Genomic DNA, 24,855 nt, shown 5'->3' on the forward strand with positions numbered 1-24,855 from the left:
TTTTTAATAAATATAATTTATAAATAAGTATAATTTTTAATAAATACTCTAAACACTTTATTCTCCCAACAAGCACTCTTATGAATGATAAGAGGCTTTCTTTTGTGACGACACTACTACATTTCACTTTGCCCACGTTTCCCTATGCGTTATTTCTTTTAATCTGCATCGAAGACAAATGATTAAACAAGTATACAGAACAGTTTTAATACGTTTACTTCAACTCGACCGTTGTATTTTATTACTTAATGGAAAACATGTTTTGCAAAAATGTTGCAGAGATTCGTTTGTCTGTAGTTTTATATTTCCTTCGCTTCTGTCGAAACAACTGTTGAAATTTGATGTAAAGTTCTAACGTAAAATTCATTTTCTACATTAAAGTAATACTAAATATTTTGAAAGAAATAAGACTAGATTGTACATTTTCATTTATCTATAAAATTGTTTAATTCTCTCTATAATCGCCATACACATTCACATTTCACACCTACATGGAATGGACGCTGAAAAATTATATTTTGAATTTTATAAAATGTTATTTTATACATTCGCGTACACAAATGATATAGGCACGCTCCTTCAGATTGTTACATTTGGCAGTAAATAACATTCTTCAATTCCACAAGATCGTCGATATCAAAAATAGTTTGAAAATCTGCTAAGATATCTGACGTTTCACTTATCCTAGATATAAATTTTGCTTCTTTGTTTTTGTTTTCTTGGAACAAACATACACATACTGATTAACACTGTTAACAATCAACGGATAGAAAAACTGTTGGAATATGAAATCGATGTGCTTCAACGTTCATGAAGGGGAAACAACGATTCGCTGATCTTAGAACTGCAGATACAATAGTGTAATAAATAAAACGCGGAATGATCTCAGTATTACTTATACATATGTACACCTAATTGTTCTATGAAAATCCATGGTTTTCAATTTCGTTACTTCCCGCGCACTTTTTCTCCTAACTTTCTGACAAACTCTAGGCAATTAGTATTAATTGCAGCCTTCGTTCAAAATGTCGCTTCTGCTTCGACATCTTTTGGATTCTTCTTTATCTTATGTAGTTTCCTATAACAATTTCGAGAAAAATTCATGAAAACTGTAAAGTTGAAGATGTTAATAAAGTACGAACATTTATAAAAGCAGGATGTATCAGCAACAATCAAGTGTATTCTAAGTTTTGAAAATTCTACTAACTTCCCAAAGTTTTCACCGTCCTCTAGGGTTTCCGGAAGCTTGCATCCAACAGTTTCCGGCAGTAAGAAGCAAAGTGTTGCACCAATAAGTGGAAGAATTCCAAAACAAGCCGGTGGCAACCAGCTTTGAATGTGATCCTTCGTTAAAGAAAATTCAAATTTACCATTCAAGTCTCCAAATAGTATTTACAATTTTTGATATACAAATTTGATTTATAAATTCAACGAAAATAAATACATTTCTTAACGTACTTGGTATTAATTATAACAAAATTTATTCATTTTTCCACGAAACTAATGAAAGTGATGAAAACAGATTAATGCTAGTTATGTTCACAGAAAAAAAAAAAGAAATATAGTAATCATCGATAACATTAATGTCAGTCGTTCTAAAAAGAAAAACATAGTATTTCATTCTGATAATACTGAAACACTCGCTAAATACCAGTCGCTAAAATTTTATGGTACATTATCTTGAGCACATTTACCGTCGTTGCACCTGCTTTTACAACCACAGTAAAATCAACAACAGAATGATCTCGCATCATTTTCCTCTAACTTACCAAAGAAACGACGAAAGGCGCGATAATGGATCCTATTCTAGCGCACATGCTGCTGGTGCCCACTCCAATGTTCCTAACAACAGTGGGGAATAATTCACCGGAGAATAGATAAACAGTGGTGAAGGAGACAGACATACCAACGATGGCGGAACAGACTAGAATTAATCGAAGCCACGTGACATCTGTGAAGAAATTCAAATGTTAATCGATAAAACAAGACACGTTATTGCGTTATTTAACAATTCGCAAGTGCTAATGAATGACAAGAAAGACACTTGAATTTCAACGAATATACATTTACCATTTGGAACTACGATGAGTAAGAATGCGGCGACGCCAGTAATTGAGTTGCTACAGATAAGTGTAATCCGTCTGCCAAGTCTGTTCATCGCCCACCAAGCGACGAAGTTACCTGGTATCTGTATAGCGCCCGAAACAGTGAAATTCACGAAAATATCACCACCTACTTGGCCTATGTATTGAGACATTCCGAATAGTCCCATTCCGCAAACGATCCAATTAAAGAAAATTGACAGAGATTTCACTCTCATGTTGGGCGTACGAAACAGGTCCAGAAACGATGCCCGGTGATCTAAATTTGATCGCTTAGAGTTCTGCGAAAAGATCGAACGTTAACAGGTGAAATATATATTCTGAAATATCTTTTGTTACATGTTAACATACCAGAAGTTACTTAAGACTATTGAGTACAGTAGAATCCCTCTTATCCGGCAAATAGCTTACGTAGAAACAGATTGCGATTTTTTTATAGTAGTAATGGACTTCGACATAAGGCAATCGGCAATTGTTGCATATCAAACACATCGTCAACCGTATCGAAGCTCATTGACATATTATATTATATTTAGATTTTATTTTATTTACAACCTATAAGTGATATCGTCGGATTAACTGGTTATTCGTTTATTCGGCTAGAGATCTGGTCCCATAAAGGCCCGTTAAAAGGAAGTCTACTGTACATGTCAGGATAATCAAATTTAAAAAATTGTGCAATAAGGTAGTTTTGTTACTACGCTCAGCGTTGAGTGATTATAGTCGTCTTTAAGATATAACGAGATGGTTGGAGATGTTTGGTTGACTATAGTCACCATTAGTAACGAAAGGGTTAAAATAAGTACTCTTCGTTCAAATTCTACGATTACATTTTAATGTTCTTCATCCCTTTACAGCTACCCTTGGAGAGATTAAAAAAAAAAAAGTAGAAGACTAAACAGTAAAAACTTTACCTGATGCAAACAGTGCTGCCTGACCATCTCTGGAATGTCCTTGTCTCGAATATTATTAATATTCGCCGCTTTTTGCAGGATCTCACAAGCTGCTCGCTGTTTTCCAAAAGCGAGCAACCATCTGGGGGATTCAGGTACGATCCACCAGTAACTGAGAAGAATTACCGATGGTAACGTTATGGCGACTTGAAGATGTTGCCAATGACGGAAGAAAAATGCAAGTCCAGCTAGCGACATATGACCCAAGCTAAATGGAATTTGGTAAAGTATCGTGATCGCCGCTCGCCATTTCGTACCAACTATTTCCATACCTGTCAATTGTTTATGCGAATAATAAAAAATGCTCTTCAAAAGAAATTAATAGCAAGTAGGTACAAATAAAAATAGTGTGATAATTAATACGTTTAGTACGAACTTTGAATGAACCAATACTTGAAGTTCAATTAATCATACACGATGTTTGTATGAGAATCGTTACTTACAAATGACATAACTGGTGACCATTGTTCCTCCAGTAGCCAAGGCGCTAAGTAATTTCATTACTAACAGCGCTGGAAACCAAGGCACTACAGCACATCCGATACCGGAAACCAGTTGAAGAACTACAGATACCATCAACGGCATCTTTCTCCCGTACCTAATATAAAAATTCGTACATTATTATCTTTTTCGTAATCGTCATTACGCCTGAACACCGATAATACACAGATTTGAACATGCGCAAGTTCGTTTGACAAAAAGGGAATTAATATAATCTGTACCTATCTGCTAGATTGCCAAATATAACATTTCCCAAAAGCACGCCCAACATCAAAATAGATTGCTGGATATTGGCGTAATGTGTTCGACTGCATACTAAGTTCCACTGAAATAATGTAATCATAAAACAGACACGGTTTAGAACGATTTGTAGAAATAAAAGTAGCACTCCAATGAAAAATAATGATAAACATTCTCAGAGATGTTTTGTTACGTGATGAAATCATAAAATTCTTACCATATCCATGCAACTATTTTTACAATAAACAAAAAATAAACAAAAATTAGGGAAATTTCTATGATATAGTATCTACATTAAATACAATTGCAAAAACAAATGATTTCGAAATCATGTCATTACGTAATAATGCATCATACATGATGATAAATGATTTTTTTTTTTAAATTCATTACTTCTACGCTATTTCGAATAAATATAACTACTATTTTAGACTATATCAGTACAAGTAGCCCGGTGAACGCCGAGCATAATTTTCTCACTCACTTGTTTCAAGTATCCAACTATTTATATCATACGTTATGCATTATGTTAAATATACTTTCACGATACCCAGCATACTAAACAAAACTAAACTACGTCACTATTTAAAAACATACTGACCGAGCTGATTTTCACACTTACCCAATAAACGATTTAACATCATCTCAAACGCATCTAAATCGTGTTTAATTACATTTTTTATTTTACTTTTTTGCGCTTAACGTCCATCGTGTATATTCCGCTTTTTTTTCTATTATTCCATTCAAGAAACGTGAACGCCACGCAACGTTCGTCGTAATTTACTTAAGCAATGTATTAAGCAAGAAAGAATCATTAAAAACAATCTATTTAACTCCGTCACTGTAATTTAAGGCAACGATTACCGCCGCTTCCGGTTTCATCCTCAACAAAATGGAACAAAATAGTGTAATCGTGTGCGAAATATTTTCGACAGTTACCTGCGATATTATCGTCTCTGTGAACGTTCTCCTGTCGTACTCCCACTCTGTGCAATCTGCCATCGTTCCATTGACATAGACTACGCACTGACCAGGTATTTCCGTGCGTGCTGGTGCGGTGCAGTAGTAGTCTTGATGTGGCGCCATGAAGACGATCGCGAGCTGATGCCAAGCGATCGGGAACTTGACCAGAGAGATTGCGAGGCAAACGAATATTTGCCATTTACCAAGGTTCCCGATAGCTTCTTGCACGGCATCGACCTCATCATCTCCATTGTCGGCATTGTCTTCCTTGCCATTCGAAACTTGCTTGCCATTCACTTCCGCTGCACAACAGAAAAAAATGTTGTCCCTTGTAATTACTCTACATATGCTGAAAATGAATCGAAATCTTCAAATCACTTGAATGATTTCTCTGTAGATTGAACACTGGCGACGCTTAACCCTTTCACTCCTGATGGCGCCTTTCGGCACACTTTCACCTTAATTTTCGTTCTTTGCGCACTTCCACAGTAATTTACTAAAAGAAATTACAAATTTTTATTGAAGATTCTTTTCCTTTATTTTAAAGCGCCACGACGAAAGATTTTAACGCTAAGATTTGCCGCAGCGAAAGGGTTAAGGCGGTGCGCCACTCTGAGGCTTGTAAAAGTAGGTCAAAGTTTGGGAATTTTTTTCATAGGTAACTACCAAATGGAAAATAAGCTTTTTTCCTGCAATTTCTTCGAAAGTAGGAATATCACAAAATGGAGGGGTTATTAGGAGACCCCTTCTGCTAGAAGATCGATTTCTGTCCGATTGAGACAGCGATGTTTCCTATTTGGAATAACATATTCGTAATTTGCACATGTACACGATTCTTACTTATTTTCTGCACCTCCCGCACGACCTCGTTCCACAAATTTTCAAGAATGAATGTGCTACGCTGATTTACGCTTTCGTTCTTTCGAACACTATTACTGTTAATTAGCGCTGCACTAGAAACTTTGTCACCATCCATGCTTCAAGTTAATCATTATTTGATGCGACACAAAACAAACAGACCTTCTTTCATGCGTAACGTAGAGCTTAATACTAAAGCGAGAGATAAAAAGACGGTGCTACTGGTGCTACTATCAAAGTTATTTTAACCTTTAACTGAGGACAAAGTATTAAACTTTCCTCATACATAAGATTAGCTTATTTTTCGCTCGTTTGTGTTTCAATACATATGACAAGTCTAAAGTAACAATTTATTTTAGATAAATATTCTTTCGGCTATTCGAACATACATTTTCTCCGCTGTTTAGACGGCCTATATATATTTGTAAGATGTTAGCATTGGGAAAGTATTTGTGAAATATAATGATTCTGCACAATACATATAATCTATTTTTTCAAATATGAAAAAGTCATATTAGAACTATTTCAGATATACTCGCATCTATTGTTGATGCGTTGCAAATTAAAAAATTCGACTTCCGTGTGCACGAATAAAAGAGAGCATTATGAATATAATACAATACGAAAAATGAGAAATATTTTAATACTCATAATTTCACGAAACGAGACAAAACAATAGTCTGAGTAATCTTTGACTTTAATCACCGATAAAAATTTTTTAAGAATTCCGTAAATTAATTACACATACTTAACGAATCAGCTAGGGTAACATGTCGAAAAGGAACATATCACAAGAACGGAAAGTAATAACTTGTAAAATCTCAAATGATGCAGTGAAACGATCTTTTACTTCGAAACACGCAGTTATACACGCGGTACATTGTTATTTTAGCCATACCTCTCTATCAATTTGCGTGAGGTATTGAGTCGCTTAATAAACTAACAACGTACACAATTGAAGACAATGAAAATTGTAGGATCAAACGTTTATTAAACGTAATAACCGTAAATAAAGATTGCTCGATGGAAAACATGCATCTATAGTAGCAACGAGTACGAAGGCTAACTGAAACTAGCAATTAAAAGAATGGAAGATTACGATTCACTGTTGCGTTAATGATTTTGACCTTTTCACTGTTTTTTATTTTTTTTTTTTCATTCAAGCGTATACAGTTCGACCTCGTTGCTTAATTATTGTTTAATCAGTTGCTGATATACCTTTCCTTTTATTAAAATGCGCCGACAGACGTTCATATTTTTCTATCGTTCACAGTTGCCTAACATTCGGTCTCGCCATCGTGGCATCGCAAGAAAAATTGACTAAACGTTTTGACAACAAGATAATCTTGAAAAGAGGTATAACAACGAGAAGAAAGCATACGTGTAAGTGTGATTTGATGCAAAAGTAATAGTATTTTGTTATCTATAGTGTTCAAAAAAATTGGCAAACTACTAAAATGGAAAGAAAAAGATTGTTAATGTATTTCATATGTTATTATCACTTTTTAATTTACATTTTTATTTTGACAAAATTCTACAATCATTCGTGTCATTCCAGACATTTATTTTAGCAATTTTTCAATTATGCTTCCAATAGTACGTTCTGGATTTTTTCTTCTTTTTTAAATTGGAAACTGTTTACACTCCATTTGAAATTTCCTCTTTTTTATCACTGACTGGTGTATCGTTGATTTATTGCTTTTACGTAGGCAAAATCAACACTCGGAGAGTTTAATGATGCGGTAGGCAATTTAAACTGCAATTTACACTTGCAGGTAAATAGCAATTACACATGAAATGTGTGCAACGAAACGGCTGTTACAACTGTGTCCTTCTTAAACGGCGACATACAATCATTATTATCATCTGAAAACTTTCAAACGTGTTACAAATAAGTTGAGAATGAAGAAATTTTTCTCCTAATCTTCTGTAATGCTCTTAAATTTCAAATGATACATCATCGTGATTGAAAAAGAAGTGAAAATTTTCGTATCTCCAAAATATTGTAATTTTCAATTGAAGAATTCAGAATTCTAAATTATGAAAATTATCATGAATTATTTCCTATTCGAAGATTTCGTTCAATTCTCCTTCTAACGAAGCCCCTTGAGAAATATCTTTTCAAAAGTCTAGTTTCTTGGAGAAGCATTTTTAATTCTCGTCATTTCGAAGATAATCGAACCATAACATTTACTGACCCCTCCGTTGCGACGACGAAAATGGGATTAAATATTGTAATAAAGAACTCAGATACGGGCGTGAGTGTCGATAGCTAGATAACGCTTATCAATCGCGTAATTCTCATTAAGCGTTTCAAATAACGTGGACTATTTCCATAAAATTTCCAGCTTATATCAGCTTGTGTTCTTTCATAACTGTATTGACACTGCAGTTTAGCTGTTTAAAACGTGTCGACAGTTGCATTTAAGTTGTTAATAAGACGCTTAATCGTCCACGTGCGTTATTAGAGGCATGCACATGGATAGCGCGGTTTAATCAGATCTTCTATTTGATTTGCGATCAAGATGAGTTGATGAATTACGTAAAGCTCCGATGTTTAACATATTCGTATACATGTCTATCGAGTGTCGTCAAAGATGCGAGATTAATCGAACTGCGCACATCTTCGAGGAACGACAGCGAGTAAACAATACAGTTGTTCACCATTTAAATTATAAAAATAGACGTACAATGAAATAAGGTAGTACTCCACTAATTGACATATCCACGTGAAACGGTTAAGTTGAGATGTTACCATGTACAGGGTGTTCGTGTAGTTATTAGTCGGTGTTTTTATCAATAAAAGATATTAATACACACAATGTTGCGAAATGTTGAAATTGTTTCTTTCATTCCTGAACTTGTGCGGCTTCAAAGGTCGTTGTGTCACGTATTGTTGAATTCGTTTTGACATTTACTTTCATATCGTGGAAAAGAAATATAAAAATATACACAGTATATCGCGTAAAAAATTGAAGCTCACACTTTTCCTCCTTCACTGTTTTCGCTTTCTTTTTCAGATTTATGAGAAATTTATGAAGAAAACACTGATTAGTAATTACGTGGACACCCGGTATACCGTTAATTAATTATACGGTCTTTGAATAACAAGTATACGGAATTTCTTAAGAAAGCAGTAAAATGCTACAATAATATCAAATTTAAATACTTATCGAATTAGTTGGAGATTGTTAATCTGTTAAAACTACACTGTACAACACGATTACAACTTTGCAAATTTAAGTTCATTAACACGTTGCTAAGCGACGTGCATGATTTGAATTATTTCAGACAGGTATAAGTACAGTGTTTGAAATTGAAGTGTCACGGCTGTAATGGTTTGCAAATTTCTTGTCAAGCTCGCCTTTCCATGACAGAAAATAACAAGAACAGGCAATTAATGAGACAAAATGAAAGCGTGGACGGAATCCTTGAAGGCATGTAGATTAGTATCCGGAAAAATTTCCGTCTTCTGATACGGTCTCGTTTTAGCCACGGCACATATAATTAGAAAGCTAATTTTTCCCGCTTATAAGATATAATGCACAGTGGAACAAACCAGTTCACGGGGCAACGAACACTTGGAACACTATAATATTGTATAATGACAGAATGGAAGTCAGTTCTAATTACGCATTAATAGAGATTTAATGTGATTTAAATTGTACGAGTAATATATTTTTCTGTGCTTCTTAGTAGTTCAGAAAGAAAACATTCAACATTCGTGCTTTCGCAATTTTCAAATAGGTTCTTTGCTACCGTGAAACGTAATTAAAATCATTTTCAAACATTATTTCGTATATTCACACATTTCCAAAGCTTCCACGCGAAAGCTATCCTTCTAAACTAATTTCTTAAAAAAAATACACACTTATGCTGTTTAATCTTCGAACAACTTAAATCTCCCTATTTTTCACAATAATCACGACGATCTAAAAATCATACCGTACAATTTACAATATTTTAAAACATTTTCCACAATATGTTTATTTTCACTTTCCAAGCTCAATTCCTCTAATTTACATGCAACGCGAGAAAAAGGAAAGTAAAGGCGAAGCGATAAGCAGATTTCCGAGAAAAGAAACATAACTACTCTCTGTTCGATAAATCCATGTGTTGCAGTGGAATTTCTTAGAAATCGATTTGAACGCGAAAGATTCACCCCGGGTAACCGCTAATGAGATAACGGTTGCAGGGAAAATAAAAGAGAGAGAGAGAGAGCGGTATCGTAATTAAACTGTTTGCTCTAGATCAATTACCGTTCATTTGTATTCGTCACTTCTCCGCGACAAACGCTGTCGTCGGAAACCGGCTACGCGATTGCCGTCTTGCGCAACAAAGTGGGTGTGCGCCGAAAAGGGAAGTCCGATTGGTCGATCGCGCACACTCTTATCGGTGCTTCGATACAACCGTTCACATATGTTTTGCATGTCAACGGTATTGCGTAAAAACGAGATACGTCGGCGCGCTTTGCCGCTGTACGCGGTCACGATTAAAAAAAATTCCAGGGTCCAAGTGCAAAAAGCAGCAGAAATGATAATGGTTACTGGTTCACACGGGATACGATAAGACGTGACGGAGAAATGACAAAGTCGAAATCTGTCAGACCTCGAAGCAACTTCGCGCCTCTCGTTACGACAACCTCTAATCTCGTTTAATGTGCATATGCTTGCCGCGTCATTATTATTGTGTAATTCCTGTGTAATTCGATACTTCGGCTGACGATATTGATGTACTTATTACGCGTTTGCAATTGAGAAGATGCGATACCTTCTTAATCGTCTGAAAATGTTGAAAATTTGGTGGAAAAATAAGATAAGGTTTAGTGAAAGAATCGTGTAAGAAGCAATTTCTAAAGTGATAAAAGTAACATTAATGTGAAAGAAATTTAGCAATATTTTATCCAACGGTACTGAATATAGTTTTTTTTGTTTTTTTTGTTTATTTATCGGTTTGAAATAAAAATTACATCTGCTATAAAATTGCAATTTAATTAGGAGTTGAATTTAAAGTGGCTCCGCAGTTAAGTGTATGCAAAAATACTTCGCTTATTTTCATACTCATGTTCTAATCTGCATTTCAATCGTTTTACGATAATCAGAGTTAATTTTAGCCAAATCCATTAACTGTAATTTGTCAAAACCGAATTTATCATTTTTGATATGTCAATTTTTAAATTTAGAATTTGTACTTATCCATTCAATCTTTTTTCATACATCTGAAATGAAACTCCGAAGTTCCGTTTTAAATTCCTCTTTGAATTTCACTTGATTAATGCTGGCAAAGACACTTGAACTCTCATATCGGAATACAATTGCAAGAATAACCAACAGAAGTACCAAGGATCACTTGATAAGACAGAACAGAGAAATTATTACGTCGAAATAACATACATTTCAAAGTTTTTTAAATAAAGCTTTAAATTAAACTCTTGATACTTTTTTCTAAATTTATTTGAACCTATGACACACTTTATTTTATTCGCTACAACTCACATTGCCTCTGTTTCACACGAACTTGATATTTCGCTAAACAAAGAGTACTCCCCACTTACAGAACCATCCGATATCAGTATACGTAATGTTAACATGAACTTGCATGTTATATTTGCCGATCTGTTGTGTAAATTAAACCGGTTGAACTTTCTTTCCACGAACTTTGCTCGGATAAAATTGAGCAAAGTTCCGCGGCGAATGAATCATGTATGTAGTTCGATGATTAAAATATACCACCTAACACTTAATTTCCTCATACATGCTTCTGGGTACATAATATGGGGCAAGCATGAGTAAAATTTTAAACGAGAACGATGGTGGGAACGCTGTAGCAATATGGGTTACATGCTCGTATACTACGCCTAATTAATTTAGGGTACCCGTGGACTCTATTATATTCTACTTACTTAATTTTTTCATTTCAATAATATTCAACTTCTAAAACTAAAATAATCTGTCTACCATATTTCCTAGATTCGCTCTTTTACGAATGTACGTTTTTATGTATAAGCCGATGAAACAAATATAGCGAGGTCGTAAATGAAAGGATTAAGTAGCGATACATGCAATGATACTCAGGGTCACATATGGCATTTTACGTTTTTCGATTGGAACTAAATCATAGCTAAAGCGCACTTCATGCAGCTCTGACTGAGGTTTCGAGCCCTTATCTTATCAGGTTTCTGTCGATTCGCTTGTCAATATGCACGAACGTGTAAGTTTTCACGCAGCAAGTAGCAAAGATAGATGTGTGAGAAATATAAGGCTGAATAAGCGAACGGAGTATCAATGGATGAGAATGGAAAGCTATTGTAAGCCAATCCCATTTTGTAGCCGGCAGGAAAAAATTAATAAAACATATGTACGTCAATTTTAACGCCTGAGCGAATTTACAACCTCACGATATTTCTTCCACCGACTATACGAACCTGATTGCACCGCCCCATTTCTCTGTCTTGCCACTTTCATGAGACATGGGTTTTTGCCTACACAGATTGTCCGACCATGGAACCTCCGCGCAAGGTGGGAAGGTTTGCCAGCGCGCAGACTTAAATTGCCCATGTCTGATCTAGAGTGTTTCAGGTTTCTCCCGGCAAATTATACCAGCATGCACCGTGAGTTCAAATAAAAGAAAAAATACAACAAGTGAGAAAAATAATTCGAAATAAAAACGTAGTGAGCTGCCTTCGTACAGTATAACGTGGGAATACGTTAACAATATGACGTATCGAACGCATTATGTTTGATTTTGATCGTAATGTCGGCAGAATATTAGTAAATTGAAATTTGTTTTACTGGAAATTGGAAAAATAACGTAGAAGCAAATGACTGCTTAGCAAACTTTTCAAAGTAAACGTCCACCTCTTGCTGTTTCCACAGTACTTGAACAATGAGAACAAAAAATGGAAATTAACGGAGACCTAATAAGAGCAATTAACTGTACAGTATAGCAAAATTATTGCCAACAATGCACTGTGACGTTTCTGAACTTAGTTAGTTTACATAAGCATCGGTAATTTTGCACTTTACTAATTGTAAGTCTTACTGGTTACAGCTGTTGCATTCGTTGCAGCTGTTATTGATTCTACATGTAATTTGCTAATGTTGTTATTCAAGTAATGACACAGGATTATGCAGGTTGAATTTGCATTTGATGTTATTATGCGTATCGGACGAAATCTAAGGTCAGATAATTAAACGTAAAAAAGCGAATATTAAATAATTGTTTGAATATGGAAGAAGCGAGAAACATTAACATAGAACGCTGGTGAATTGTTAATTTGGAAATTGCGAAATTGAAAATTTCTGTCTCTACTATACTGTACTGAAGTGATGTAAGTATGTCCACTGCAAAATTTCTTTCATCCAAACTATACATATCAGCAATACTATCATGAAACAAGTGAAACTACCGTTTCTCGAGTTCTATTTCTTTCTCCAATAACGAGAATGTAATTAGAACTACAAACAGAAACTGAGAACAATCAGTGTGGTCCATAAATTACATAATTCTCTGGACACTTGTTTTGCATAGATAACAGAACTGTGAGAAACACAATCCAGGAACAGTTATAAATGTGAAACATGCGAAAAGTGTAAAGTGATACTGAAAACTTGACCTTGTTTAAAAGGCACTCTATTTGATTATGCGTTGGATACGCAATGCTCACCTAAAAAAAGACGATTACGCAAGAAGAAACGAAAGAGAATCGCGTAGGCCCGTGTTTTTCCCGTCTCTTGTTAATTTACAATTTTTTTTTTTCTTCCTCAGTTTTTTCTTCAACCACGCGTCACGCGTGTTTGCTAATTCGCCTGCGTGCAATTAGTAAACACAATCGCGCCACGCAAATGATCTTCACGCGTCTCCTCTTATCTGTGCAAATACGCGACGTGTATTAATAGCGGTTTAAAAATTCGAGAAACAATTTCCATGTGAAATTGCGTCAGAAGCGAATACGACGACAGACGGAACGGGGGAACCGCTGAAAACAAAACGATCGATCAAGAGGAATACCAGTTTTCCTACCGGTTTTTCTCAAACTTACTATCGTATTCATCATCCGCGTGTGTCTTATTATCACGAGGAAAAAGGATGCACGATTTACATTGTTCGCGGGATGAATTTAATTCACGATACCGAGAAACACAGTAGAAAATGACATTTCATTATAATTGTAAATCTTGTGTGTTGCCGCTAATTTCCATGATATATACGATGATTTTAACAGAAGTACAACTGTGTAATGTGTTTGTTTTTAACGTGAGCTTGTACATGTAGCAGCAGGAGGAAAATGTGAAATCAGAATTGTCGAAGAATCAACGTTACGTCTGTATACACTGTTTACTGATAGGAAGAGCTGAATGAATATTGACTTTGGTGGATAATAGAAATAAGTGAAAGTGTATCGCAAATATGAACACGAATAGGAATATTAATTTATTTACGTGTAATTGTGTAAATAATGGAAACTTCGAGGGCGATTTTCATAAAAAAATAGGTGTCAAATATTAGAATGTTCTTTTGCTAAGTATTTAAAAGAGACTCGACAAAATTATTCGAAATAATGGCTACCAAGCTTCCCATATTCATCCCGTAACATCGTTTAACTTACGTTCCTTACAAAATAATGATTTACTTATTTACTCTTTTTCTTCTAAATGTATAAAATATGTTTGAATGAAACTTCGTAATTTAGTCTACTATGTATTACCATTTTTTGAGCTACGTTGCTTTTGTACAAGAAAAGGCACGTTTCCAGACACTGTCAAATTACTTTCTGTGACAAGCGTAACTATACACGTGCTGGACAAGTTTTTGAGCGCAATTATTTCGATATAAAGTTGAGAAAAAGTGTCTATTTCTGTTGGTAGAATTGCTCCTTTCTCGTCTGTGCCGCTCAACTCACGGCACACACTGTGTATACACCCTTAATAACAACCTGCCGACGTAAAAATATTTAATTCGCATTTCCTGACAGTCACTGTGAAATAACGTTTTTCAGCACGAGATACGTCTTGCTCCGAAATGATTTCTCGGTAAAACAGGAACAGGATTTCTCGATAATGCGTTCATGCCGTTTTAACCTTTATTACGTTTAAGTATAGCAAGTGACGAGGAAACCAGTTTCGTACAAAAAATCCGATCGACAGTTCACATGAACCGTAAAATGTACGGTAACCTCGAGACACTGGAAACCAGCCTTCATTTGTCGAGTATGCAACTTCAGTTTCCATGTTAGGCGAGTGGAAAGATCGCGACGTATATATTTATATATATCGCCTCTACAGTGTCTTTCTATAGATCAAAAGATACTCTTCGTGGTTGAAACATCAATTTTTCTTTCGGACGTACACACGCATAAACCGATTCTTTATGCGAGAAATGCAACGATGCTACTCGCTTCGGTAATGAAGCCATTGTCTTTCGCGCAAATAAATTTTGTGTCCGAGGACAAACAGAGCACTGAAGGTGATCTAATGGAATTGCAAAGGCAACCTACTTTGAGCCCATAAATTGTTTGGGCGAGATAGATCCACGGAGATAAGAACGAGAGAACTGAATGATGCATTCAAGTAATTTTTCGAACGATCTATACAGATTTCTAAAATAAATGGAAAATAGAGGAGAAATACTTATCGTCACAATTTTCCCTATTTTATTTCCCTCTCTTACACTTGCTAAACAGAAAGGAATTTTTGGCAATTTGTTTATATTAATTTCTATTGCAATTGTTGGATTATAAGGAGAAATGAGTATGTGTCTGTGTAATAGTAACAGCAAAAATAATCAACATACTGAGACAGATTAATATAAATAAATATATATAGAAATAACATAGTAACCATCTGTTTAGTATGGGTGACGCAGATACGTTTTTTTCTCTGCGTCTTGCCGATGTTTTTTTTTTTGTTTGATTGATTGCATAGCGACGTGCCTTCCTCGCGGATAAAAGATAAAGAAGATTCATAATGAAAATAATATCTTTTAATTTATTACCATAATTCTAACAGCAATGGTGCAAAGTATGTGTATTACGGTGCTGGTTAATTATATTAGACAGATGTGTCCCATTTTAATAATTATTACTAATTTAATATAATTTCATTGAAGCTTCTTAGGCATCCGAAAATTGTCTGCATTTAATTTCCCTATCATGGCAATATGAGATTGAATTAATATTAAATAGAGAATAGATTGACATACCATAAGTGTTGGTTTGCGTATTCTTCATATCACTGCCTGGTTGTGCAGCAATTTCGTTTCTCTGTGATACGTTCACGGTTTTATTTTCGTTAATGTGTGCTATCTGTAACATACGAACGATTGAAATTTATAAATTCGTATTACAATCCAAAGTAATTTATAATTTGCGTAATTTTGCTTTTAACATGTTTGCATAGGTATTAACTTATTTGCTATCTCTAATCAATTTTTGATTGTTATCAAAACTGCTTTCACGAGACGTCGTTTAAATACCTTAACGACTCATCAATCATAAAACACGTGAATCCATTTATTGCCTTTTTCGAACTTTTATCTGACAGCGTGTTTATCCATATCTGTCTCTAAGTTCTGCAGAAAAATTCCGAATATTTTTCATCCTTGAGATACGTTGAAACTGAAAATTTTTGAAATAAAAATTTCGTGACGATTTATAGATCCATTTGGATTAACCGAATCTGTATTATCGCGCAATTACATCTTTGCAAACAGATAAGTGTTTTATCGTTTTCAACATTAGATACAGATAACGAACTTCAATAGTATTTGTATCTGTAGTCTATTTGTAAGATAAACAAAGGAAACGAGAAATGTAAATGGTGCTTGTGTTGGATAACTTATAAGTTATCGTCATTCTTGGTGAATGTAAACAGTGAATTACATGGTTTCGATAAAAATAAGGAAATGTTAATGAATCACATTTTTTTCAAAATACACTGTACTTGTATATAGAACGATGTATGAACAAAAAACGCGGAGATAAAATGTTTGCAATGGTAAGAATTAATTTACACAATCTAATACTCGTAGCTAGAAACTTCCTGGATTGAAGGAAAACATTAATAGACGTTAGTTAAATTATCATAGTACGAACCCTTAAATTTGATAAAAAAGAAAAACGTAAGCGCCTTCTCATTCCACAACTTTTTCCTATTCCCTTTTAATTTCTTTAGCTAGAAACTTCCTGGATTGAAGGAAAACATTAATAGACGTTAGTTAAATTATCATATTACGAACCCTTAAATTTGATAAAAAAAGAAAAACGTAAGCGCCTTCTCATTCCACAACTTTTTCCTATTCCCTTTTAATTTCTTTGGATTTTCATTCAAATATTTTTACGGGACGACCTAATACTTTCACAGTTTCTCTAATTTTCCTCTCCACACCGTTCCTCTCCAAGCTGAATTACCACCGCCGCAAAAAAAACAAAAAACAACGCATGTATTAAAACTTCGAGTCCCAGTTCCAATTGATTACAGAAAGAAAAAAAAGAAGCGAACATCAATCGTGACAACTAGGACTGACACAAACATGTCACAATGCGTCTGTTCCCGCCACGCTAAAACGCATATGAGTCACAGCCGCGTAATCGAACGATTCGTGATTACCAAGGTGCAGAAACCGGCGATTATACATATATCCACGTAACGCGTATTCCCGCGTTCGCAATTTCAAAGCGAGACGTCAGAATCGCGGTCGAGACAATATAAGTCTCCTCCAATCAGAAGGACAGAATGTTATTGACCCGCCGCGGCGGAGTCGTGACAGAGGGAAAGGAAAAGCAAAAGGAAAACGGGCAGCGAGCAAAGAAAATCGCGAATACCTGCGGCTCGCGCGATCCTTCAAGAATGCAGCCACGCTGCTCCGCCTATTGCCACGGATAATTACTGTTATAAGTCGTACACAGGATGCTAATTACGATTAAGCCACTTGGAACTCTTCTGTGGCGTCGACACGCAACTCAGACTGTCAATTTACTGTTTTCTTTCTTATTACACGATTACGCCCATACTCGCGCGCAAAAACCATTGTTAAAGATTCGCGTAAAGAGACGATTCCCGTGTGTTTATAGATTCGCTATGGCGTCATAATTCGTGTGATCCATGGATCTATTAATACTTGCAGAGCAGATTCGAGGAGATGATCTTTACGGAATTTGTCTGGACTGACAAGATTTTTATTTTTCGTTGAATGTGTTTTTTTTTTAATTCAAAGGCTATTTGAATTATTTATATATGATAATGGTTTATCAAGTTTTGAATGAAAATTTGTATATCTTCGTAATGGAAATTTTGGATGTTTTCATACATCGATCAGAGTTATTTTTGATTCGAGTGTTGTTATTATTTAGTCTTCTTATCGTTGTTCGACTAATTGAACAAAACCTACGCTACCGTTCGTAAGTCCACTACTAGTCAAAAGTTTGGAATCACCTGTCAATCTAGATCAATATCGAATCTGTTACTAACTCTTTGTAGATCTGAAATTGATGTTGTAGAGATCGACAGAAGTTTGCCTCGTTTCGATTGATTTGAGAGATCAAAACTTTTCTTTAAAAATTTTTGTGCAATTTGCAATGCACAATCTCTATCCTCGATCTATACTCTCTTTATTCAAGGATGTGATAAATCTTTTTAAAAAAAATTACATTTTTCAAAATAAGGTTTACAAAGCAAATTAAATCCTTCACTTCTTCCTTGGAAACTGGTTAAATGAATCTGCCTATTGGAACAATGAACATTGTGAAGAAATGGGTGTGCAAATATTTATGAACAAGTGTATATCTCAATCTTCGTGTGAATTCCGTTTTAGCAGAGCAACGTATTTAACATTGTTTGTAATAATTGTCTGATTTACTAGATTAATACGTTGCTAAAGTATTTGTGGTATAAAGAATTTCCTTGAGCCAATGTTTACAAAACTAACCGCCGTTAATCAGGTTTCTGCAACATTACCATAACCATACGCTGATTTATCTTATTGTGCAAAATATGAGATACCTTAGATTTATCACGTTTCAAAATATTTTGATATGCTAATGCATCAAAGGAATGCGTCAAAGAACGTGATGCAATTTCAGATAATAGGATACAAAGTGTACAAACACGATCGAACAACTTCACGTCGATTTTCATTTTATTTCTTAACTAGCGAGAAAAGCGTCGCATTACACATACGCGAGTTTTCATTTCAACGTTTCTCGATTAACAAAAGAAAAAAGAAGAACACGTTTATAAATTTTCATACTTATTTTCTTCGCGTGAATTCTCAGTCGTTCTACTGTAATTTCCGTGTAAATTCTAAATTACACGTTGCATTCGTTCGAAAATTCAGTTGAATCTCTCGTATCACAACTAACGTCGTTATGAAAGCACGCGGTGCTTTTTTTTTTTTATCTAAACTATTACGCGTGGAAAATACGCGAGAAAATAATACATCACGCCACGCAACTAATCCGCTATTAACGTATCTCTGTAATTCGATTAGTCACCATTAAATCCCTGAAAGAACGTAAAAACTCAATGAACTCCTTAAGTGAAGCTCTGTCTACTCGAGATACCATAATCGTTCGTCGTAATCTTTGAAAATACATACTGCGGAAATAATAATGCAAGATCTTTCTTAAAACGAAGTTATCGCTTATTTTCTCACATTTAAGCGACACTTCTTATATTCTTCTTTTTTTATTCACTTCTCTTTAGTGTTTCTCAGAAACGAACGACTTAATTCTACGTTGCAGTTTCTCTCTGTACCTATGAGGAAAGTTTTCACGGATTTTCCAGATCGTATCTGTGTTAATGCGTGCATATATTAAGAAATCATTGCAGGAATAATTACTATATTGACTTGAACTAGGATTACGTTAGCAGGAAATCCTGACGATTATTAAACTAATCGTGAAAATCTGAGAAACATTCGCAACAATCATCGATGCAAAATTGAAACAAATAGTTTAAGAAATTTATTCGTTGAGCTGCGAGAGAGATAAAACAGAGCAGATAAAAAGTGTCGTAAATGTTTATTTATATCAGCGAAAACGTTAGATAAATTCTTTTCGTTTAATTCTTTCCTTTTCTCCGTTTTGCATAAATTTTGTCTTAAAAAGAAAGTGTTAATTGCAAATGCAAAATGGTAACAGCAAATCAAGTGCGAGATTGATAAAACCTATCAATGCCACGTGCCGGATAAATTCCGAAACAGTATAATAATCCTGCAGAAGAGTTTTACGCAAGCTGATAGAACTATCGTCTGCAGAAGCTAAGTTAGACAAAACAAATACTTACGCTCAAGAGAGAGAGAATCACTTGTCGATAAGGCGAATCGACTCGTTGCTCTTTCCTATCTCAATTTCGAATCGAAGCAACTTTCGCGTTTAGATCGACACGCGCCATAAACTTGCTATAACTCATATGCATATACATACATACCGGATGTGAGTTGTGTACGCTTGAATATTTATCGAGGAAAAAGGAAGCTGTAGTATCAAAATCTTTAACCTCTCTACTGTTCTGTTCCTGGAAAATTGTTACTGTTCGTTCGCTTATCGCAGTACGATTTGATACAATTAACGCAATATTTAACTACTTTCATCGTTTTTTAATTGTTTAGTGTTTTAAAAAGTCTTCTTTCATTTTGTACAATTCTTTTTTATTAAATTTCATAAATTTCACTATCCTGAAAATTTTCTAAACTTTCTAAAACATTTTATGGTAATATACAATAAACGGCGATAGCGAGCTAATTTCGGTTGATCGATACAAATAGAAGAAACTCAGTGAACCGTAAAATGTTAATTAACTAGTTTCGTGGGAGGGCAATAAAAGCTTCTGGTTTTTGTTATATTGTTAGTGAATGTTATCACATGTACCGTAACAGTATGCATATCGTAATCACCGATAATACGTAAATTTGTATCTTGTTATTTACATAATTAGTACATATTATTATTTTGAAATACTGGTTAGCATGCTGTTAGAAAAATCATTTAAACACATGATCCCCTCGTTATTTGAAACAGTAGATACATACATATCTTCCTCGCAGCTTATGAATAAAAGATTTGTATATTTCCATATCGTATTACCAATATCGTACTGCATTTGTTTACACCTATCAAAAATTATACCGTTTAAGAAATCTTTTTCATCGACAAGTGTTCAAAAATACACATTCCCATTCATAAGTATTGGGACACTTGTTGAATGTAAAGCAGACCTCTTTGCCGTTACAAATTTAATTATTTGACGTGCAAAAGTCATTAAGAAAATTATTAAAATTCTAAAAGAAAAATGATTCACTCTAGAATCTTGAAGTATAACGAGTATGTGACACTAATTTTGGCGAGAAAATGTAATTCAAATCGTACGACACTTTCTACACGAACATAATACTTATGAATGGCAGTGTATATATTTCTTTTTAATTCCTCTTTAATTCCGTTCCTGATGAAATGAAAACGCGAAAGAAATTTCCTTCAAAATCTTTGTAACAGCTTTAAGTACGATTGCTGTTTTTCTTTTAACATATTATGTATCTATTTTAATAGAACGGCAAGATGCTGTACCAAGAGAAATGTGTAATTGAAATTTAGGCGTTAAACTTTTAACGTAACAAGCATTCATTTATTCGTTACTATTTCCGTCTATGAGTTGTCTCACAAAGGAGCTTACACTCATCTTGTACTGCATGTACAACGGAGCGAATATCCGCATATGTATGCCGAGAATGAGAGACATTGGTAGAGGTATACTTCGTCTGTGACGGTGGCAAAAGTGCCGACATGTTAAGTGCTTATTCGCCGTGTTCAATTTGATTGCACTACAAATAGAGCAACTTTCGTCCAGTGTTATCGATTCTCACGGCCTTTTGTTATCGCAATAACATTCCTTTGTACATTTTCTTCAAGCTTAAAATATCCATTGCAAAGATTCGAATAATAATGTTTTGCCTTCCGAAAAGTGCTACTACGCTTCTCACGTTTTCGCACTTTTACGCGTGTAACATTTAAAAGATGGTAACTGTGACAGAATAATTAAATGTAAAAATGAGTAGATTTCCCAATTTATATAATTTATGAATATTAAAGGAAATAAAAAAAGTGAAACTGAGAAATGGAAAAAATAATAGAAATGACACTCGTAAAAAACTGATAACAAGCCATAGATCATTGTTACTTATAGAAAATCTCATTAATTTGAATGATCTACCTATTAATTTTTTCTCTCGGCACAATCACATTTTCGCTCGTTTATTTCACGTTAACTATAGTTCACAATGAACTTGCAAAAAAAATAGAAAAAGTGCAATACGTCCACAGTAGAAGCTGATAAAAATTGTTATCGAACTAATTAATATCGCACGTGCACACAACTGTTGTTATCGCTCCAAACTTATCCTGCCGACACGTTTTTCCCAAAGTGACACCGAAAGATAGGAACATCGACGAAAAATGAAACGTTTTCTCGCGTATCGTTGCTCGTGTGGAAACGAAACCGCGGGAAAACATTGTTTTTCCGACGAAAAATCCGTCGGATCTAATAAGATCGAGGAGAAATTCGAGAAATATCGAGGGCGATCGTTGTTGGTTCTCCGCCTCGAGAAAGTCCACACGGCATTGAACTTCGTCCACGGTTACATTTGGCTACAGTCGCTGTAGTCGGATCAACTGCGCATATTTTCTGACCCGTTGTTCTATTAAGGCACCAGAATGCCTCCGGCCTGTGCTAAAAAAGTGAGCTAAACAACCTGCTTCCGAAATTCGCGAGTCGCACTTGACGCGTATACGCAGATACGTGAAAAATTCTTAAGAAACTCGAACGCATTCCGGCATATTTGCATACATAGTTAAACGAGCCTTTTTGAATCAACTCCAAACGCTATGTCGGGCTAATTTCGTATCTAACGTTGATGAAACAGTAAACTTTCACTGAGATTCGTGAAAGGAAAATTCTTTTCTTCGGCTTATAGAAATTTTTCTAAATTTCGAGATTTTTATTCTTGAAAGCGATCGATGGAACGATTTTATTTTTGAAAATAAATAACGTGGAAAGTAGCAGGCAAATATTTTTCTCCAATTTCTCCAAACTTCTTTAATTTTCTAGATTTTTACCTTTGAGAGTAATAAAAATGAAATGTTTCTATTTTTGAAAGTAATAAAACTGAAATATTTCTATTTTCGAAACTAACGAAAATGAAATATTTTTATTTCCGAAGTTCCATTTATCTCCGAAGTTTTCTGAGAATTTGATTTATTTCTCGAACAAGTATCGCGGGAAAAGCACAATACGCATTGGTTCACGTGGAAAATTGGCAGAACGTGTTTCATTCGCGTGTAACGTAAATAAAAATCAAGGTTCTCCGCAAAACACAACGAGCATGTGAAGAACGGCGTGGGCGACGAAACGCCTTTCCAACAAGAGACACGTGTAGAATGATTCATGCAACAGTTTTCCGATGATTTTGGGTTTACGAGCAACCGTTTTACAGATAGTTAATTCTAGAAAATTCTTGTAATCTTAATGCAGTAGTGTTGCCTCTCTGGACGAAGTCCAAGTAGCTTTTAAATATCACGATAACAATGCTCATCCAAGTTAAATATGCGGAAGATCAACAACACGTGAATTGTTTTTCTTTCTTTACTACGAAAATGATTTCTTTGTTGCGTCTAGACAAGAAACGCTCTCTTAACGAGCATATTCGACGCAATAAATGTTATCTTGACTAGCAATATTTTTTTTTTCTCCTTTTTTTTCAAACGACCAGCAAGAACTCAGAGACGATCACTCGAAGTACCATCGAGTTAGTTGGAAATTTTCTAACAAAACCCTCGTTCAATGTCTAATTTACATTAAAGCTCGGATTCATCGATCGATCGTGTAATTTTCACGATAAAGTAAACGCACAAATAGATTTCGATACAAGAAACGGAACGTGATTTGGAATTAATGGAATTCGGTAAAGGAACCTTTATACTATCGCTTATCAAAGATTATTTTTAGAAGAAACGTCTGTTGACGATCGTGTAAAACGTTCCAGAAAGCAGCTCTTGCAATCAGCTACAATCAACTTTCGTTCTTTTTCTGAAAATCTCGCTTATTTATCAAATTTCTAACTAGTTAAATATTCGTAAATCTCGAAACATCGCGAGGTTACAGCTTCTCTAAGTGATTATCAACGAAATGTTGCAATATGAAATAGCGTGATATTGTTTTGATAAAGCAGAGTTACTAATATAAACACGAGTCACTTTTTGATCTTAAAAGTATTGCTAAACTTTCATAATTTCACACACTCGTGCGCGAAATACGGAAAGATACAAAGCACGGTTAAGTAATCTTTTTAATTCACAATACTTAGCCAAATGTTAAAAAATCTGCGAACGTGTATAATCAACGATTGCCCAATTGTGGAAATTTACGTTCGATAACATTTGATCTTTTAATTAGGTATTCCCAATTTATTCCATGGATCTTCCGAAGTAACGTCAATTCCTTTGTGACGAACAAATTTCACGCGTTTTCATTCAGAAACCATTGTGAACTTATTGACTTGTCACACGTGCATCGGCAAACATTGAAAACGCAACAATTGCTATTTTTTCTAAATTTCTGAATTTTATTTTGATAGTTTTTATAGCCAAAATTAACGGAAAAGAAAAACACCGTCGAAAGCTGAATTAAAGCAACTTCAAAAACGCGTGTACAAACAGAAGCAACAGAAATTAGCGAAACGCGAAGGGAAAGCAGCATGTCCCTTACCTCTTTTCTCACACCGCACCGAACAGATGTTTCTCAAGATTCTCGATCGCGAGATCTCTCATAGACTGGTTCCGTTTTCCCGCCAGACCTCGTGCATCAAAAAAACACCTTGATACTCCAAAACAATCTAACACACGTTGTCGTTCTCGTTCTCAAATCTCAGTCACTTTACCACGTTCGATTTTTACCAATTCCTTCATACGAATACTTCAACTCTATGTACTTCTATAAGCTACATAGATCCAACAAGATCTTCGCGAGAAAAAAAAAAAAAAGAAAAATGATCGATTCGATCAAACAAGTAAACTATCCTCGAATGAACAGAACGAATAAAAAAAAAAAGAACGAAGAAAAAAAAGAAAGGTTTGTAACAGATACGTTAAGATTGAATCAAGATAAGATCGATAACAGTCAGAGCCGATGGTAAAGGTTTAGAACTGATCGTTTTGACACAAATTCTGCCGTTGAGAAGAGCTAGTGCGA

The 24,855-nt window shown here is 34.9% G+C and overlaps 1 protein-coding gene across 2 annotated transcripts; it reads right to left on the minus strand.

Moving 5' to 3' along the window:
- Positions 1–254: 254 nt before the first annotated feature.
- On the minus strand, positions 255–24,647 carry LOC108573432 (organic cation transporter protein-like). Of its 2 annotated transcripts, XM_017935879.1 has the most exons (10): positions 24,373–24,647; positions 15,818–15,920; positions 4,736–5,061; positions 3,778–3,881; positions 3,499–3,653; positions 3,017–3,327; positions 2,071–2,383; positions 1,770–1,951; positions 1,208–1,344; positions 256–1,078 (listed from the first exon to the last, which is right to left on the minus strand). In XM_017935879.1, exons 2-10 carry the CDS (start codon positions 15,843–15,845, stop codon positions 1,021–1,023), a joined length of 1,614 nt encoding a protein of 537 aa, XP_017791368.1. In that variant the 5' UTR covers positions 15,846–15,920; positions 24,373–24,647; the 3' UTR covers positions 256–1,020. The 2 variants fall into 2 exon arrangements, with proteins under 2 accessions (XP_017791367.1, XP_017791368.1); XM_017935878.1 differs by lacking the exons at positions 15,818–15,920; positions 24,373–24,647 and adding an exon at positions 5,600–5,794 and having other exon boundaries at positions 255–1,078.
- Positions 24,648–24,855: the final 208 nt, after the last annotated feature.

The sequence above is a fragment of the Habropoda laboriosa genome, unplaced genomic scaffold, assembly GCF_001263275.1.
Source record: "Habropoda laboriosa isolate 0110345459 unplaced genomic scaffold, ASM126327v1 scaffold92, whole genome shotgun sequence".
NCBI classification, from domain to species: Eukaryota; Metazoa; Arthropoda; class Insecta; order Hymenoptera; family Apidae; genus Habropoda; species Habropoda laboriosa.